Raw genomic sequence first — 19,297 nt, 5'->3', positions numbered from 1 at the left:
CCCGGCGTGTACTTGGACCTCAGGTAACCTGTCCTTCAACACTCCCTTTAGTGCCTCGCACAGCAGCCCACTGACCTTCGAATTGTCGACGAATTCCTCGCGCACGATGCTCTTCTCCGCACCGTAGACGACGAGGGGCGGCCGTGCGCCGACCGTGGCGATTCATCCGGTCGTTTCTATGTCCTTCACGCGTTCCCTGACCCGTTTCACCGTCCCCGGATATCGATCTCGTACAACAGCACCCGTGGCACGTCATATCACCCCATGAGCTGGTTCATCCTCTTTACCCATTGGGTGTTGATGCTTCGAAGGTCAATGTACTTGAACACCTGGCGAGCCCCTCGTTGTTCTGGTTATGCGGTGCATAGACGCCGCTCGAAAATCAGTTTGCTGCTGGCCTCACGGGCTTCAACGCAGGACCAGCCCATGTCGCCTTGGACGCACTCACTGGTGGTGTTTCGGTGTGTTCCCAGCGCCAGGCGACCCACTTCTCGTTGCATCAATTCCAGAAGTACTCATGTACGCGCCGACGGGCACAGCACGGCATTGGCGTACGTCAGGCCCGGCACCGCCACCATTTTTCACAGTGGCCGCACCGTCTCGTACCGGTAGAAACTCCACATTCCCCTGCATCTCAGGTAGCCCTTGCGTTTGTTCGCCGTGGTCCTCAGCTCGGTTTTATGTTGTTCCAGGTACTTTCGTCCCAACTGCAACGTCACTCACAGGTATTTACATTCGATCTTACACTCGACCTCTTGGCCCTGAATGTTAACCCTCTGCGACAGCTATGACGGGGCATCCTCTGTCCCCTGGGTGTCCCGGTTCTCCACCTCTGCCCCGAGGACTCAAGACTTGCTGGGGTTGAACGCTAGCCCCAGAGTGGTTCCCTCTTCTCCGCAGGCGTCCAGCTATTTCTGAAGCTCCTCCAGAGACCCTGCCATAAGCACCACGTCATCCGCATGGATTAAGGCAGGAATGCTCTGATCAGCTTCCCTCCCCTCTTCACTGCAGCCCATGTTGAAACCCTAGTGACTGCCCTCCAGTGCTCTCTCCATCCTTGCAACGTACAACGTGAACAGAAGTGGTGAAAGCGGGCACCCTGTCTTAGTCCCATTGTGGCCCTTATGGGCTCGGTGAATTCCGCCCCTCCACCCCCACTTTACCACAACACAGCCGTCTTTGTATATCTCCTGGAGTAAGTCCCTCCATTTCACAGGCATTCCTAACTGCTCCAATACTGTCCCCAGAAGCCCATGGTTCACAGAGTCATACGCCCTGGAAATGTCCAAGACATCGAGGTATAGAGGCCTCTGCTCATGGTTGTCTATCTCCATGGCTTGTGTAATCACAAACCAGTTGTCCTTTATACTCCTTCCCTTGTGGAATCAATTTTGGGTCTCCCCCAGTATTTTCTTGTGCTCTGCTCAGCCCTCTAGACGTTGCTTTACTACATGCATGAAAGGCCGGTAGAGCACCGAAGTCACTTTTATCGGACGGCATTTTTTCAGGGCCATCCTGTCCTCTTTCTCCTTGTACAGCCTCCTGACCCGGGAACTCCTCCATTCCTCCTGTATCTCCCCCGTTTTCTATCACACAGGAGAGCCCCTCTCTTAGCCGTTCCCAGGACTTTCTTCCCATCCTCGCCACAAGGCTTGCTGGAAGGTCATCTAGACCCGTTGCCATGTGGCCATCCATGCGTTGCATGGCCACATTCAACTCGCCCTGTGATATAGCTCGGCGCTGTTGGGTGCCTCATATGGTGTCCTTCAGGGTGTCACTCTGTCTTACTGCATCTCGTTTCTCGAAGCTCTTCGCCATTGCTAGAGCAATCTGCCTGATATATTCCAGTTCAGTCAGGACTACTACGTTCCTGGTATCTCTTATTGTTGTCGGGTTAGGCTCTGCCCATCTCTCCTCACCTCTGTCATGTTGCCAGAACTTTCCTAAGGCATCTTTGCCACTGCTTCGCGATTCCTTGAGCAGTTGTAAGTCCACCTTCTTCATCTTTCTCTGCACCACAGACAAGAACTCAATATTTCTTGCCTAGTATTCCTCCCATGCTTTCAGAATGTCTTCTTTCTGCTCCCTCATTTTAACTTCTTCACCGTGCCTCTTGCGTGCCGCTCTCCTCCGGTCTCTTGAATCTCCCAACTCTGTGTCCCACCATCCCCTTCTCTTTCGTAACTGCTTCCGGTGTCCGTTCCTTATTCCCTTCGCCTATGCAATCCGCTTGCGCATCCAATTCATAACGTCTGTGTACTGTCGGATGGGTTCGTCCTCCACCTCCTTTTCCAGCTCCTCCATCACACTCTTCACTTCTAAACTGGTCAGCCCTTTAGGTGTCGTTAGCGTTGGCGACTGTCTTGTTTTGTTTGCCACAAACTCTAATGACAGATGGCGGTGGTCACTTCCAAGACTCGCAGCGCCAGTCTCATCTATTGTTATTTCTTTTAGGCTTTTATATAGTGTTGGGGACATGACAGTAGTCTCTGCATGATGAACGTTCCCGAACTGCCCATGTGATCTTCTCTTTACATTTGATTGTTCCGTTCACCATCGCTAATCTCATTTTTTTTTCATGCAACGTAAGAGTTCCCGGCCGGTCTTGTCTGTCCTCTCATCTAGTTCTTCTATATACTCGTTAAAGTCGCCGAGTAGGATGGCAGTTAGGTTCAGTTCTTCCACGTCCTTCTGTACGCAGGTCAGTTGTGCCTTGTCTGTTTCCTGGGATTTCTTACCAGTCGAGAGATACACTATTCCGACCGCCACCTTCTTCTTTCGTCTTCCCTGTCATCTACAGGCGCTCCACACAGCTTTCTCTTTGCCTTTCCCATTCGCCTGTAGCCGCCCCCAGAAATCCCAAACCTCCCCCTTTTCGCTCTACGCCTCTCTCTCTGCACGCCTAAATTTTTAGGGGGAGGGGGTTGGGGGGGGGGGTCATTCAGAATACAGGAGTCGTTGCGAATTAAAGGGGTGCTGTTAAAGAAAGGACTAGAACCGCTCCGTACCGTTTGCGTCCATTTTATCTACAAGAACAACTCGATCGCCGGTGCGCCGGCTCGCGAGCCCGCGCTGTAGCCGGGCTCTCCTCTTCTTCTAATATTCAACATCCTCCCCCCGGCGGCGTTGCGGATGGTGTTCCCGCCTCGAGGAGATAGAGGCGCTGAACAGGGCGGCGCAGTTGCGAGCCGTTAGAAAGGCGTAGCGCGCATGCTCGAGTTACGCCGTCCCTGCCCGGGAACGTAGTCGTCACCCGACCAAGTTTCCATAGCAGAGGAGGTGTGCTGTCGTCCTCTACGATGACCACGTCGCCGATCTGTAGTCGAGGCGGTGATGTTGTGGTGCTGATGTGGGCGGAGCGTAACTGCAGCAGATATTCTTTTCTCCACCGCTTCCAAAGGTGTTCCAACGTCCGCTTCCACACTTGAGCACGGCGGCGAAGGTCCACAGGTGTCGAGCTCAGCGATGTAGGCTCTACTTCCAACGGTAGACTGATAGCGCGTTTTCCTAGGAGGAAGTGCGAAGGTGTCAATGCCTGAAGATCGTCGGGTTCGGAACTTAGATAAGTCAGTGGGCGGGAATTTAAAACGGCTTCAACTTCAAGGAGCACGGTGGTCAGTTCCTCGTATGACAGACTGTTGCGACCCAGACATCGTTTCTAGCAGTCCTTTACAGAGCGGATGACGCGCTCCCACCATCCTCCCCACCAAGGGGCTCGCTCCACGTTGAAGCGCCATTGAATTCGGAGTCCGCTTGTGTAGTCTTGTACTTCAGGAGAGGAGGCGAGGTTGAGGAGTTTCGCGGATTGGTGGAATGTTCGAGCGTTGTCCGAGTAGACTATAGATGGCAGACCTCTGCGAGAGACGAAACGACGAAAGGCGAACAAAAAGGCTTGAGACGTCGTGCGCGAAGTAAGTTCGAGGTGTATGGTTCGGGTGACCGCGCAAGAAAAAACTACGATGTAGGCCTTCGTATCAACCGCGGTGTTACGAACATATAGGGGTCCACAGAAATCGATGCCGACGACATTAAACGGACCTGTTTCTGTGATTCGCTCACGCGGGAGAGGAGCCATGGGTGCAGTTTCTGGTACGAGCCTCCGGCGCTTGCATGGTAAGCAGGTGTGCAAGGCCCTTTTTACGATCTGCCGTCCCCTCGGTACCCAAAATCTTTCCCGTACCTCAGTCAGGGTATCTTGTATTCCACCATGAAGCAGTCGGTTGTGTGCGTCCAACACTAATAGGTGTGTAAATCTATGCTTGGGCGGTAACAAATAAGGGTGCTTCAAATCTTGTGATGCATTCAGCTCCTGTAGGCGGCCTCCAACACGCATTGTACCTTGTGGTCCGATGAACGGAAGTAGACGACGGATGCCTGAGCTGGAAGGCAGGGGTCGATTCCCTTGTAGCGCTACGACTTCAAGTGGAAAGGCTTCGATTTGGACGACGCGAATCCAGTAAGTCTCAGCAGATATCAGTTCTGTCGAAGTTAAGGGTCCCGAGACAGAATTACGACTGGGCGACGCATTGTTCATGAAGCGTCGAATCCACGCAGTGAGACGGATGACGCGAGATAGCGATCCGTAATTAGACAACTCGAGTAACGGGCTCGTGTTGTTTGACGTCGTGACCGGAGCGATCGTGCTCGATGATGCTACCGTCTCTGGAAGAATGGTGAGTTGGTTGCGAGTTTCTTTGACGGGCCAATCTGTCGACGACTGGGTTAACCAGAGGGGTCCATTCCACCATTTCTGACTTTTGAGTAGAAAGGTAGCTGATACCCCTCGTGTGAGTAGATCTGCGGGGTTATCGTGACTCGGGCAGTGGGACCAAGGGAATCCTTCGGTGAGACGCTGGATTTCAGTCACGCGGTTGCGGACGAACTGTTGCCATCTTGCTGCGTCACCGGCGATCCAGCATAAAGCAATCTCGGAGTCCGTCCAAAATTGGACTTCCAGGTGGGCAATTCTTGTTGTCTTCTTTACGTAGTCGAAGAGGCGAGCTCCTAACAAGCAAGCTAACAATTCCAAGCGGGGTAGCGTCACTGGTTTAATGGGCGCGATGCGGGAGCGGCTGATTAGGATGTTTGTCGTGAATGAGCCCTGCTTGACGGGTGTTCGCAGATAGATTGCTGCACCGTAAGCGCGGGGGCTAGCATCGACAAAGATGTGCATCTCCACCGGCGTATCTCTCTCGATTGCTAAGGGTAGGGCGTTTCGTGGTAGACGCAGAGAGGAGAGCAACGCAAGCTCGGAATACTAAGATTCCCATTCCCCTTGTTCCTTGGGGGTAAGGACCTTGTCCCATGCGTGGTTGATAATCCAAAGTGTTTGAAACAGAAGTCGTGCACGGATCACGAATGGCGCAAGGTATCCTAGAGGATCGAAAATTCGCGAAAATGCCTGAAGGAGTGTGCGTTTTGTCGCTCGATGCGGTGGGAAGGAGGCTCCATTTGTGCTGATAAGGACCTCGTCAGCTGTGCGGTCCCATTCCAGACCTAGCACCTTTATCGCGTCTGTTTCCGTTGTCGCATTGTCGTACGAAACACCATCCTGCAGGAACAAACTCTGGAGGCGAGAAGAATTCGATGACCACTTACAGAGTTTCATCCCAGCCTTCGCCAGGATGGACGTGGCGTCGCGGTAAATGTGAAGGGCCTCCGTTTCTGACGCAGCACCCACAACGAGGTCGTCGACGTAGAATGAGTTCTGTAGCTCGGAAACGACTGAGGGGTAGTGATTCTTCATTGATTCAAGGTGATAACGGAGCGTTGCTGCCAGAAGGAGCGGACTCGATGACGCTCCAAATGGAACACGAATCATCCGCCATTCGACAATGGGAGGCTGAAGCCCATCTTCTGGTGGCAAGTGTTCGAACCAAAGAAATCTAAGGGCGTCACGGTCTTGTGCTCGGATGCCGATTTGAAGAAAGGCCTTGTGAATGTCAGCGGTCAGGATGACTGGACTGCTGCGGAACGTGAGGAGGAGTTGTACCAGGTCCGTGTCCAGTTTGCGGCCTTTGTCCAGAACACTATTCAATGACGGCATGTTCGGAGCGTGGGACGAAGCGTCAAAGACTACGCGAAGCTTAGTTGTGACTGCCCCCTTGCGCACCACGGCGTGATGGGGTAAGTAGTATACACTTTCAGAAGGAGTGGAAGAGGCTGGAATTCGCTCAGCGTGCCCTTCGCGAAAATACTGTCGGATAGCGTCGTCGTACTGTATCAGAAGTTCTGGATTGTGCTGAAATCGCCGAAGTTGAGCATGTAATCGAGTGACAGCTGTCAGGCGATTGTTGTCACTGATACCAAGTTCTGGGTGCTTGAACATCAGAGGGACTTCATAGCGGTCCCCCTTTTTAATGATCTGTTCTCTGAATTGAAGCAACGCTGGGTGAGTTGCCGGGTCGGTGGAGGGAAGGTCAGAGATTCCGATTGCATCCAGTCGCCACATCTCGGATGGATCAGGAAACGGTCCGGTGTTCGCTATTTCGTAGCTGATTAATGAAAGGGCTGTTGTGTTACTCCGGCAATCAGTTGAGCAATTGTAGCGGCCTTGTACCATCCACCCAAAAAGGGTATGGACTGCTGTCAGTTGTTCGGTTAGACGACGGATTTGTCCAGTTACTACCTTCCAGTAGAGGTCGGAGCCGACAAGTACACTTATCTCTGTGTCCGCCTGTAAACTCGGGGGAGCGACGTCACCCACAATCAGCCCTTCGGAATGTAGCTGATTCAAGATATCATTGTCGAGGCGAGGTGTTCGTACGGTACAGAGGTCGGGTACTTCGAGCGCCTCCATGGTAACCTTGCTCGTACTGTACTGACTTTGTAGTGTCAAGCTCACACGGCGGCAACGATAATTTGTCGGGTGTCTAGTGTTTCCGAATGTGTAGACTGTGAGCTCTTCGGTACCGAGGACTTCGCATTGAAGCCTCTCGGCGGTGTCTCGCTTTATGAATGTCCGTTGGCTTCCGGTGTCCAGGAGAACTCTTACCAGGGTACTGTCAGTGGTACCCGTAGCCCATGCCTTCGCGGTTTGGAGCAAAACCGATGAAGCTCCCGTGCTGCTAGTGGGAGCGCTGGTGACGTGGTTATCGGAGTCTCCTCTGTTCTCGTCTCTACGTGATTCGCTGAGCGGCGCAGCGAGGTTTGGTCTGGACTCGTCTTGAGGGAAGCGCCATACGTCGCAGAGGATAGTTATATGACGTCCGTTGCAAGTACCGCAAACCAGTCGTGTCGATGTACGGCAGTTACGGGCTACGTGGTTAATCTTGCCGCATTTGAAGCAACACCTTGCAGCCCTCAGTCGGTTCCGTTTCATATCTGGCGATATATTAGAATCGCAGTCCTGGAGTTGGTGTCCCAGGTTGCCACAAAGTAAGCACGACCCAGGCCCTGGCGTTATCGACGCAGTCGGCAGGGCGAGAGCCGATGGAGAACTGGGATGGGCGATTGAAGGTCGTGTCCCCCTTCGGTCTTCTTGTGGTGGCACAGACGAAGACCACTGACTCCCTCCTTGACTCTCCTCGCGACTTTCTATTTGTATTCGAAGAAACTTCAAAATCGTGGCAACTTCGGTTGTATCTGGGATGCTGATACCGGTCTGGTAAATGCCCGAGTCGTTCGGTGACTCCCTTTCCTTCAGGTTCAGTCTAAAGAGAATAGCGAGGTCATTGGGGAGCGATCTCATAAGAACGCGCTTGAGGACGACTGCGTACTGAGTAGATGGGACGCCTAAGCCTTCAAGACAGCTTGTGCGGAACTGTACAGAGTCATACAGATGTCGCAGCTGCGCAATGTTGTTGGAGCTGTGGACGGGTGCCAACGCTAGCAGTTGGTCGATATGCTCGTCTACCAGAATGCTGTTCCGTCCAAATCTTTCAAAAAGGCTTTTGATAGCGAGCTCGTACCCTTCTTCCGATAGCCTCACCCATTCAATTGCCTGTTTTGCTGGCCCAGTCAGATAAGTCTGTAAATATTTGAATTTTTCTATGCGTGGAAGTTCGACGTTGTCGTGAATCGTCGCTCGAAAATGATCCCAAAACCCTTGCCAGTCCCGGAGGTTCCCCGAAAAAGGAGGTATTTGCAGCTTCGGTAGAGCGACGGTACGCGGTGTTCGTTGAACGGGTGTGTGAGAGGGGCCTCCTGCTCCGGCAGAAACGGAGGCCCTGGTCGCCGATGACGGTAGCGTTGTCCGTGACTTGGGATGGATCGCTGGCGATATGGTTTCGAGCTAGAGCACAACGAACTCGGGTGACGGTGTGGCTGATGTTCATGTTGTACTCTAGCGTGCCGGCAACCTCGTTCTCCAGGCCGTCGTCGTCCACCAGATCGCTGATCTGCTTGTCCAGGTCTATCAGCTGCGCTTCTTTTTGGAGGAGGAAATCGAGGTGTACTTGCAGATCGGTGGAGTCGGGATCAGGGCCTCGTAGTAGATCGGTGAGCATGTTCAGGGTACGGGTAACGGCTGAACGGACGACGGCGCGTGTCCTCTTCATGCGGTCCATGAACGTCGGTGTTCGCGGTGAGGCCGAAGCGGTCCTTCAAAGCCTTCCCGGGTTTCGGCACCAGATGTTAAAGAAAGGAGTAGAACCGCTCCGTACCGTTTGCGTCCATTTTATCTACAAGAACAACTCGATCGCCGGTGCGCCGGCTCGCGAGCCCGCGCTGTAGCCGGGCTCTCCTCTTCTTCTAATATTCAACAGGTGCATTCAGAAAAACAAGGAGGGTGTACACCCCCTTACAGGGTGTGTAGGGAAATCACTGACCGGCGATGCAGCCGAGGCAGCAGATGCCGTCATATTGTCCGCGCCTTTGAGGTGGTAAATAGCTAGTATAAGGTGGTAACGGCTGCAGTTACTCGCTTTGAACTAGCCGTTTTTAGGATATGCCCCGCCATTTCGAAGCGGTCAAATGCATGGGACCTTTCACTCTAGACTATTAACTCTATTATCCCGACAGAAAAGCTTCGTACCCCAACTAAGGGTTTGTGTACTGCACTTTGTGCTAGATGAGGAACCTCTGCGATTGACTAGGACAAAAGAATATTCTGAAATGTGGTTATACAAAGGCGGTTCAATGGCTCTAAGGCACTGCTGGGATCGCGGTAAGACGCCGAATGTCTACAACATGGGGTCAGGGCACTGATAGCAGACGCTATCAGTGCCCTGGTTTCGACTTCAAACCTAACCGGAAGTGACGTCAGTTGCACGAAACTTTTTTTTTTTTGCGGACAACTTTTTATTTGAATCTTGATAGTAAATGGGATGCAATTAATCATGATTAAAATAATATTCTCCTTTATTATTCACCTTGCATTTAAAATATAGTTTTTTTAATATAATAAAGCTTTTATCCTTTAATTTTCGAAAAGCTTGTCTTAAAATATGCTACAGTTTATTCTTTATCGGAAGTTTAAAAAAAATATATAAATTAATTCAAATTACATGTGAACAAAATGCCACCAGTTTGATTGTATTTATAACTATGTACTGATATGGGCTGTGTTGCGCCTAGTTCTTAGTCGTGAGGTTCTTCTAGCCATTCAGACTTGTTAAAATACGCAAATGAATTTTAGATATTTGTTTAGAAAGAACATCGTATTTTTATTGCCGAATGTTTTATCATATCTAAATGTGATATAATTCACTCAAAAATAAGCTATCGTATTAGAGTTGGTCCTTCGAACACGTTCACACTGAAAGTTCAATCTGACACGCCCAAAATACCGCACGACGACACAAGTCTTGACCTGGTGCATAGAAGATATCTTGGTGTTTACTCCATTATGACTATGAGTCCATGTTTTTGGAGTTTATTTCTATTAAAATTCGGAGGATGTCCTACAGATTTTATTTTTAGGTAAAAGTTCGGTGACGGTGTGCATCTGAATTTATTTTTGTTAGATTTCCAGTTTCTGAAATTCATTGTTGACCTGCATTGTCTTCCCAATTTGTTTTAGATTAAAAAACAAAATACACGTAGTGCGAACAAAAACATATCAGCAACTTCGTAAGAACTGACCTGCCTCGAGTGATATTTTTGTAGTTGCATTTTGCATTGGCGCCCTTGCCATTGGTCATACCATACTATAACTATTGCTAAAAGGTGTTGCCTCAGTAACAGTTAATAATTTTAAATAACTAAACTTTAGGACGTAGTTGGTGAGAAGCATGGAATATTCAGCTTAACTCCGCTTCTGTTGAACTTTAAGGATTCATAGCATTTATTGTTATAAAAACACTACCCATCATTTCTGTAAGAAAAACAAATAGTACTGTTCAAACTGCAAACCTAAACAATGGCTTTTGTAGTGACCCAGAGGTCACATGTCTCGTCCTCAACGAACCTGGACGAGGTAAAATGTAGACACCCCTTTTCCAGTAGCCCCAGATTTCAAAGGAAACTGGAGTGGCTTCTCTTTAGGACTACTGGACTTTTAGTCGGACAAAATTTATTTGTGAAACACCGTCTTCTTTTTTTCGTTGTGACATTGAAATTTCAATTTTTCCGATAAATTCGAGCTGGAAAAATTGTGTGAGTAAGTGTTCTTCAGATTTCTTTATTTATCTGAAAATACAGAACACTAATTATAACTCATATCTATTTTCCACATCAGCAATACAGTCCATCAATAGTCATACAAGCAACTATTCTAATAGAAATCATCCGTTGCCAAAACACAGAAGTATAATGCCTGGATCTGTGCCTTGAGAATAGAGGCGACCTTACCGAACATGAAAGCTTGCTTTTGGAAATCGGTATTATTCCGTGCGGCATTATTCCTGTATTTCTCAAAAAAGCATGGAAGTGAATAACCTATAGTAAGATGGGTTTCCACCAGATCTGGTTTTATTGACCTCAATAATACCACTGTGGTGAAGCCAGTATGTCTAAGCCTGAGTTCGTAGTTTTGTCTAAACGATTTATTTAGGTAGTTGTCCAAACCATACCACAAGAAAGCTCATCCGACATTTGTATCTGGTAGTTCTAACACTATGACTTGTGTATGAAAAGAAAAAGGTTTTGTTTAGAATGACTACTTTAAATATATCAATTGTTTAACTCTATAAACTTCAGGAAAGATATAATATTGAGTCATCATTATCAATTATAAAATACACTGACAGATAGCTTGTTTTTAGGAATGCACTGATTGCGGAGCTAGAAATAAAAGTAATGTGTTAGTGTATTTTTTATATTATGAATGAGTACTAGAATTAGGTTGGTTTTTTTATATTTGTTTTAACCGACAGGTAAAGACAACATATTCAATGAAAAGTCTATGTCCGTTGAAGGGGAAAAAGACGACACAAACACTGAAAGGTTCGTGCCTTTTTTTTTTTCCTTCAGCATTTTTTGTTATGTTCAATGTACACCAGCTCGTTTGTGCACTCACATTCAGTTTAAAGGTATTTGAAGTTTATTTTACCGAAAATTATTTATTTTCTTCTATTCGATTTTATTGCAAGCTTTTTATTTCTTCGCCGGAAGGCGGGCTCTTTATATTATTTGTAAGTATAAAAATCACCCCTTCCCCGACAATTTTGGTCAAATTAAAATGAAACAATCATTGACAAATCAATTTATGCCACCTGGCATGAAGATGTTATCGTCATGTATTGAATAATTATCATAAATTGTGACCTCAGCACACAAAAACAAAGTATTTCACGAATCAAAAGGCAACACGCTGTTGACTGTCATGGATAAACAGTAATTTTTTCAACATTTTTTTATCTTCATCTAGACACATTAAAAATTGTAAAGAACAGTAAGGCCCTCCCCAACAACCGAAAAAGTGATTATTCCCCAAAAATTGTTTGGAACTTGGCCGTGAGAAATGTAAATCAATAGTAACCTTAAGATATGATAATGCATGTAGTTGAAAGAGATGTGTGTATACTGTAAATGACCAGGTTTTGTGTACATGAAACAACATTTTTATCGCAGTAAAAATAGTTACTGATCTTCACGAGAGGCAATTTGCCCACCCCTTCAATGCATCAAATGGTCAACGTCGTAGACTTGAAAATTGTTGTGAAACTTGGGTTGCGAGAGTCTGCAGTACTTATGTCAGGGTCACCCATAAATGACCACAGTACGGTGCTAAAATAATAATGTATTCCTAAATAAAAAGTTGAAACATATGCAAGTACTTAGAATTAAAGTGGTCTGATAATTACAGCCTTAACCAAACCAGAGGAACTCGTCGTCTTACCTGGTTGCGCAGACCATCGACATTGGTCTTGAGTTGGTCCAGTCTTTGCCGGAGCTCCTCGACCTTCACTACAGTGTCTGCCAAAGACTGCAGCTGTAAAATAGTCGGCCATTTGCAGCAGTTGGCACTAAATAAAGTGGGGCTGTTGTACATAAACCAGACCATTTTAAGTGGTAAATCCACCTAAAATTAAAAGAATTCGATTACACTTGAGCGGGGCCTAGTATTAGAAAATACATTTGTAAAAATAACTGCCGGCGTCCTACCAACGAACACACCAGTGATGCTAATCTATAACATTATTCACAACACCTAACCAATGCTACTTTTTTAAAGACCCCAAAAAATGTATAACGTCTGGTAGGTATTTTTGTAATTAACTAGTTTTATGACGAAAATCCCAGGAGAAGGAGAAGGAGGGGGACAAAGGAGAAACACAAATTTCCGAACACAGCTATACCCGTTTTCACCTCAAGAACCATAGTAAAAAAAGTTCGGCTCCTCGCGGAGCATGACTAGTTCCCCTCGTTACGCTGAGAATTGAGACATATGTAGGTGTATTTTAGATTAGATACGTGTTCTCTTATCAAGACGTACACGTTTCAAACGCCAAAAGCATCGCTTCTTCCTCCGACGACCAAATTTTGTGAGAACTACCTCGCGCGGCGTAGGAACATGGAGCAAAACTTCTTTTTTTCTTGAGGTGAAAACGGGTATAGGAGATTGGTGCGCGGCCGAATAAATCCGCCTGGTCCTAGAATCGAACCAAGGACCTCCCCGTTTCCAGTGGAGCGCTTTACCAACTGAACTAACTAGGAGTTTGACGTCACTATAGTGCGAACGTGTTTTATCAGCTGCCACCAGTCTAACGCCAACAACGGTGAACGGCCTGCATTTTTAAGTTTTGTTTTCTAAGTCATTATTGTTCAGCTCGCTTCCACCTTTGCATTTAATTGCATTATCACAATAAACTAGTTTCATATCAGAAGCATTTCTAGTTAATTCATGCTGCACACAACCCTTAATTGGCCCTTGAAGGTCACACCGGCTAAACATTATTTGTGCCAATAGTCTAAATTTATTTAGTTTGCCAAATCGGCACGTTAACTTAAGCGCTCGTGGCGTAATTACTCAATCATAATGATTCGGAGCACTAGAACTAATAAATACTGCCCTTTTGTCGAACTTATCTTACAGGAAGTGCTGAATCATCGTTCAAAATCAGTGTGCTGGCGTGTTCGCGCTAAATTAATCCGACGTTCCATGGAGAGGTCCGACATTGATTAGTTAGCAGTGATATATTTCTCCTGTATGTATCACTGCTAACCTATCAACGTCACATTCATGCTCGAATTACTTTGAGTAAAGGGGTGCGAAGAATGGAATTTCAACACCAAATGAATTCAAATCGAACAGTGACGAAAAGTTGTCAAAAAGCAAAACGTTGAACCAAATAACGGGCACTCATTTTTCATTTGCAATATTCACAGGGCAAAAGAAAAGGAAGCCGTATATATAAGGAAAAAGGCCCTACGTGTTTAGTTTCTTGCAGGACATGCGGAAGGGAGATAAGCTAGCACGAATGAAAGCGGTGTTAATGACCATATTTTAACGACGAAGAGCTGATGAAGGTGTCTCCTTATCCACGTCTGGATATACACAACGTGATGGGTAACCTTGCTTTGGCACCTTGTTGTAGTCGAGGGGAGCGACGGGTCAAAAAGGGCGGATGAATAATCTATGTGAGTTGTATATTGATAATCATTTTCATTATCTAATAAACATAGTATAAATTGCTAAACACAACATATAGTACACATAACATACATAAGAAGAAACACATTTTTTCAGGACCCGATTTCAGTTGATTCCTAACATCCATCAATTAACCTGATCCCTGCGAGGTACTGAAACCCATAATTTAGGAGATAATCCTTCTAGGTCTCTCTAAGAAAACCCGTTTTTTTTTTACTATTTTCCCGACTAATGGCCAACATAATTAATAATCAACTTTTTCCAAAACGTCAACAAAAGATAATGACAGGTTCGCACGCCCAACCTTGATGAAACCAAGATGGAGGTTCTAAACACCCCGAAGGGACGAGGACTTACCTGATCAGAAGTCGCCGAAGGAGCCAGCGTTCGAGAGGCCTCCGCAACCTGAAAATAAAAATAGGCATGTCTCTGAAATCTAAAACGATTCTAAGCGGTTGGGCTGCGATAAAACATTCTGCCACTTACATGAAAAACAAAAACACCGAACAGGAGTTTATATCATAGTTAAAAAACACAGCCACGTGGCTGGCTCGAAGGAATCGCTTAACTGATGTCAGATCAAGTGTCGATGACCAGGAACACAACCCTCAAGGCTTAAGCTCTCTGTAGCACAACAGAATTTGGTGGTGTAGATGTAAACAGTGAACACTCAGTGAAATATAATTTTATGGCTGCTATTCATAAATGATTACATTTCGGAAACTCGGCCGTCTTACTGCCTCGAGCGAATGCTTTTGCTTATTTTTCATTTCAAATGAAAAAAAACCACCCGGCTAAGTAATGAAACAATATTTTGGATATCTTAACGTTCCACTTCATAGCATCGCACAAACAAAAATATTTGTAGCATGCAGGGATGGGCAAAATACATGCAAATATGTATCGAAATACAAATACAAAATACTTCGTGAAAAATGTATTTAATTACAAATCTAACTACATTTCCAAAAAAACATTTAAGTACAAGATATGAATACAACCAAATGTATTTCGTCTCCTCCAAATACTTTTCCAAGTACATTCCTCAAAATTTGCGTCAGCGACTTCAGTGCACCTGCAACGGGTTTCTGGGTATCTCATTTTAATTTTGCATCGCACACTCGGGAGTTAGTGTGCGAGGTTCTAGTAACGGTAATAGAAATATAATCACAAAAAAAAAAAAAATGTAATCAGCTTGGACGTAATAGGTGAAAAAGTACAGAGCTTCAAGCAGTTCTCTTTGTCGATTACATTTTGGTATAGACCAACAAAGAACCGAGACGACCAAGACGCGCAGCACTGGCTAGAGAATTTTTTATTGTTGCAACTCGCACCAGTTACGAAAATCTGGACGACCCGCGCATTTAGAATGTTCCAGGCAAAAATATGGATGGAAATCAGGCTGGAAATCATGACAAGTTGTCGCAGGCACTTATTTAGCCAGTCTGCCTGTGAACGTCGATTTCGTCACTATTCTTGTCCTGGACTAGCACCGTAATCACAAAGTCACTAAACGCTTGTGCGTGATTGAGAGACACTGCATTCGGTACAGAACGTAGTTTTCTTTCTGCTCTGTACAGTGACAATAAATTTGAGGAATGTATATTCGCCCACAAAATTGTATTTAATTACAATTGTCTTTGAAATACCCACGTTTTAGTATTTAAATACACACGTCAAATACATTACCCAATTTGTAATTAAATACAAATGCAAAATACGCAAAGTATTTGAAATACGTATTTCAAATACTTGCATTTCAAATACTGCCCATCCCTGGTAGCATGTTAGTAGATTTTGCTATTGAGCAGAGACAGGTGAAAAACACGCGCGAAATGGAATTTGATGACTTGACGGCTTAGGCAACCTGCGTAAAGGTTGGTTCAGATGTTCGCGTTAAAGCGCGACCAACTGCGTTACAACTTTGTGCGTTCCACAACTATGCGTTAAGCTGTGCGTTCAATGATCAACGCTCTCCAGCAAACCTCTATGGTGCTCGACGTTCTTAAAGCACATACACCAGCGGCTACCTGCGATAACGACGAGCTTCGTTCGCCAGTTGCTGGGCATGCAGATATTTACGCGAGCGCATGTATGCTCCAAACGCTGGTGAACTGTTTGTAAGAAGAACTGTAACCCGACGTAAACAGCGAACAAATCAACTCGATAGTCTGCGTAGGCCGCATCAAGGGGCGAAAGCCGAATATTCTGCTGAAGAACTCAAGGGCTCTGAACTTCAAAACAAATGTCGGTTTAAAGTGCTCGGCTATGACACCTTTGTCGCAAAACAAAATTCAATCGATAAACAAATCAATATTTACGTCATGAGACATATTTTGTGTTAGGAGCGATCACAAACGTGCTTTTACCCGCATTTCAGACGTTGACTCTAAAATAGAATCATGTTTATAATGATTTTTAACGCTACCCTCCAAACCCAAAATGTACTCTGTCCACTCCGTCCGTTTTTCTGTCTCTCCGTCCGCCCGTACATTTTCCGCTAAATTTAGTGGTGAATGTGACGTCACGTTACGTCACCTTGCGTCACGTGACATCTACACCTCGGGGAAGTTGACGGCACGTGACCTATACGTCAACCTAGTTTCCCCTCAAAATTTGGCGAGAAAATTCACGTCTTGTAGCCAGAACATCATTTCAGTCTCCCCGCTAAATTTAGCTGAAAATTGACATCACGTGACCTATTCATTAATTCAGTCACTTGCGAAATTTAGCGGGAAAGTTCACGTCTTGCGACCTAGACACCAATCCAGTATTCCCGCTAAATTTAGCGCGGAAAATCGACGTCACGGGACCTGACGTCACGTGACCTATAACCGTTTAGTTTCCCCGCTAAATTTAGCTAGAAATTGTATGTCACGTGACGCACCAATTCGCTCACCAATTCCATACATGGTTTTAGATAAGATCTAAAACCATGTCCGGTGACCATTTTTTAATTTTTATGATAAAAATACATTTTGCTGGCTCTCATGCCCAGAAAAACAAAACCAATCCTTGTTTCGAAAAAACAAATTAGTCTTTGAGAAAAAAAAATTTGTAAGGACCCTCTCCGTCACGTGCACGTTTTGTGTATCGCGCGAAGTCGGTATTTCGGGCGACTTCCCCAAAAAAAATCTCTTCTGGCTACGCATCTAGAAATATTTACTGACAAATTAGGCAAAGTAATGATCGACAAAAAGTATTAATCACCGACTATTAGGTTTGTTATTTTGAGAAACAAAATCGCAAATATGACACATTGCGCCATAACGCTCTGGATTAAAGACGCTTTCTTTTTCTGTATTTATAAAAGCTAAAGTCTGGAAACGTTTACAGTGTGTTGCTCTTTATATAGTTCATCTGTGCATTAAGTATTGTTGTTCTGGTTAGCGGGAGAAATTTACAAAAATGTGCACACAGGGGCATTTAACTAAATGTGCATTTTTTCGAAAATCATTTAAAACAAAAGACCACACTCGATATTCCTTAAACTCTCCGAAATTAACGTTTATAATATTTACAAACAGAATCAGCAAAAACATAATGCAGTATTTGTGTGGCTTTTAACTTATAAAGCTAAAAATATGGCCAAATTGACGTTAACGCGGTTGCCATAAATGGGGCGTGCACATACCCGTTCTTCACAATTGCATTATTATTAAAAAGCGTAAAAACGTTACGGGTGGTCAGGAAAATACAAACTGACAGTACAGAGGTGGACGGTAGTTTTGAAGGGACAATTCCTAATACATTTTTGTATTAGGAATTGTCTTGTATTAGGAATTGTATTAGGAAACACCGAAGGACCTGTCCTTCGGTGTTTCTACTGAAAAACTGAAGGACAGGTCAGTGCTTTGCTGCCCCGGTGGCGCGCCAGAGATGAAGGCTAGTTTCGAAAGTGTCACGAAATCAACATGCCATCCGACACAACACAGACAACATGCAACAAGTGCCGCGGAGACACTCACTTGCAATCCCGAATTCCTCTCCTATAATTTTGCAGCGGTTGTTCTTAGCGTCAGTATATAGGTAGTCTGGCTGCGTCTTGTCATTTAAAAAGGAAAACTGTCGCACAGTTTCAAGAAACCACTCCGTTGCGGAAGGCATCGGGGGGAAATAGGGATAGCAGACGACACGAAACACGTCCTTCGAAACGCGGAGGGTCGGTTTGAACTTTGCCATGGTATCGCGACGTCACTATCTACGCCACCTCCCATTGGCTCCTCTCTTCTGCGGCGAGAGGCGCCGAGTTCTGAAGTCGAAAACTGGTTTGGGTCGGCAAACGGCAGCACCGACCGTCGCGCCGCAGGCCTCCACAACGCCAATGTGGTCGTGCCTTGATGCCCGCTTCAGACGGGGCAATTTCCCCCAGCAACTTGACGTCGCAACACCTGCAACACGGGCCGCCCGCGTTCACAAGCAGCAATCGAATTGCTACGACTTGTCATCACCATCTCAAAGGGTCTATTTCCAAAAAAAAAAAAATAATAATTTCAAACCAGAACCAAGCCTTTAGTTGTCGTCATCACCAGCACGGGCTAACACGTGAAGATGTTGCGTCCCTGATTGGCCTGCTGCCGCTTCAAACGTCTTCGAATTGCTCCGAGTTGCTCGCTTGTTTCGAGCCGGACCCGATCTCAGCAATTCGTGTCGATCTAGGGGAAGCTAGGGAACAACCCGCCAGCAACCTCAAAATTGCTGGAAAAGTTGCACCGTCTGAAGCGGGCCTCGGAGCTGGGTGTCGTGTGGCCCAAATCTGCCGCATGGGCCTGGGGTGGCGCCACCGGTTACAGCGGGGCCAGGAGCTCGTGGTCAGACAGCGTTTAGCGAGGCTGGCTTGGGGCGTCTTGGGGAGCCTATTTCTTTTTGTTTTGAGTAGTGTGAGAAGCGATAAAATATTGCGTGGCTGGCTAGCTGTGTCGAAGAGACAAGGGACTCGCGACGATGTCGATTGCGGCGAAGAAAAGACGGTGCGCTGGTGTTTCGTGCCAAGGTGCAACGTGGGTTTCAACACATGCGAAAAGAAACACTCCTTATTTCGGACGCTAAACGACACCTCTCTGTTCGCAAAATAAAATCATCTGATTAAAAAAAACTGTCATAGAGTAAAAATTTAGGCCTAAGAAGAACGTGTGACCGGTGTGAAATGCCTGAGAAAACAAATTCCCTCATGTGGGATTGCTCTTCAATAAAACCGCAATTGAAGTTCCTCACTTTATCTGGCCCCTCTTGATGTTTATCATCGCATGACGCGTGCTCACTAGATGAAATACATTCAGACATTTTCTGGTTTATAAGATTTGCCTTCGAATGCAGAAGTGA

General features: G+C 46.1%; 1 protein-coding gene across 1 annotated transcript in view; it reads right to left on the bottom strand.

The window, feature by feature from the left end:
* Positions 1-19,297, bottom strand: part of LOC8033550 (cubilin) — a 264,814-nt gene that overhangs the window by 213,546 nt on the left and 31,971 nt on the right. Inside the window, exons 3-4 of the mRNA XM_042291012.1 lie at positions 14,333-14,380; positions 12,221-12,313 (exon numbers count right to left, since the gene is read on the bottom strand). Of these exons, the coding sequence (XP_042146946.1) occupies positions 12,221-12,313; positions 14,333-14,380 (141 nt within the window). The remainder of the gene's footprint in view (positions 1-12,220; positions 12,314-14,332; positions 14,381-19,297) is intronic.

This window comes from Ixodes scapularis, unplaced genomic scaffold, assembly GCF_016920785.2.
Source record: "Ixodes scapularis isolate PalLabHiFi unplaced genomic scaffold, ASM1692078v2 PGA_scaffold0__279_contigs__length_252992795, whole genome shotgun sequence".
NCBI classification, from domain to species: Eukaryota; Metazoa; Arthropoda; class Arachnida; order Ixodida; family Ixodidae; genus Ixodes; species Ixodes scapularis.
Note: the sequence above shows the minus strand (reverse complement) of the source record. Positions and strands in the feature narration are given on the sequence as shown.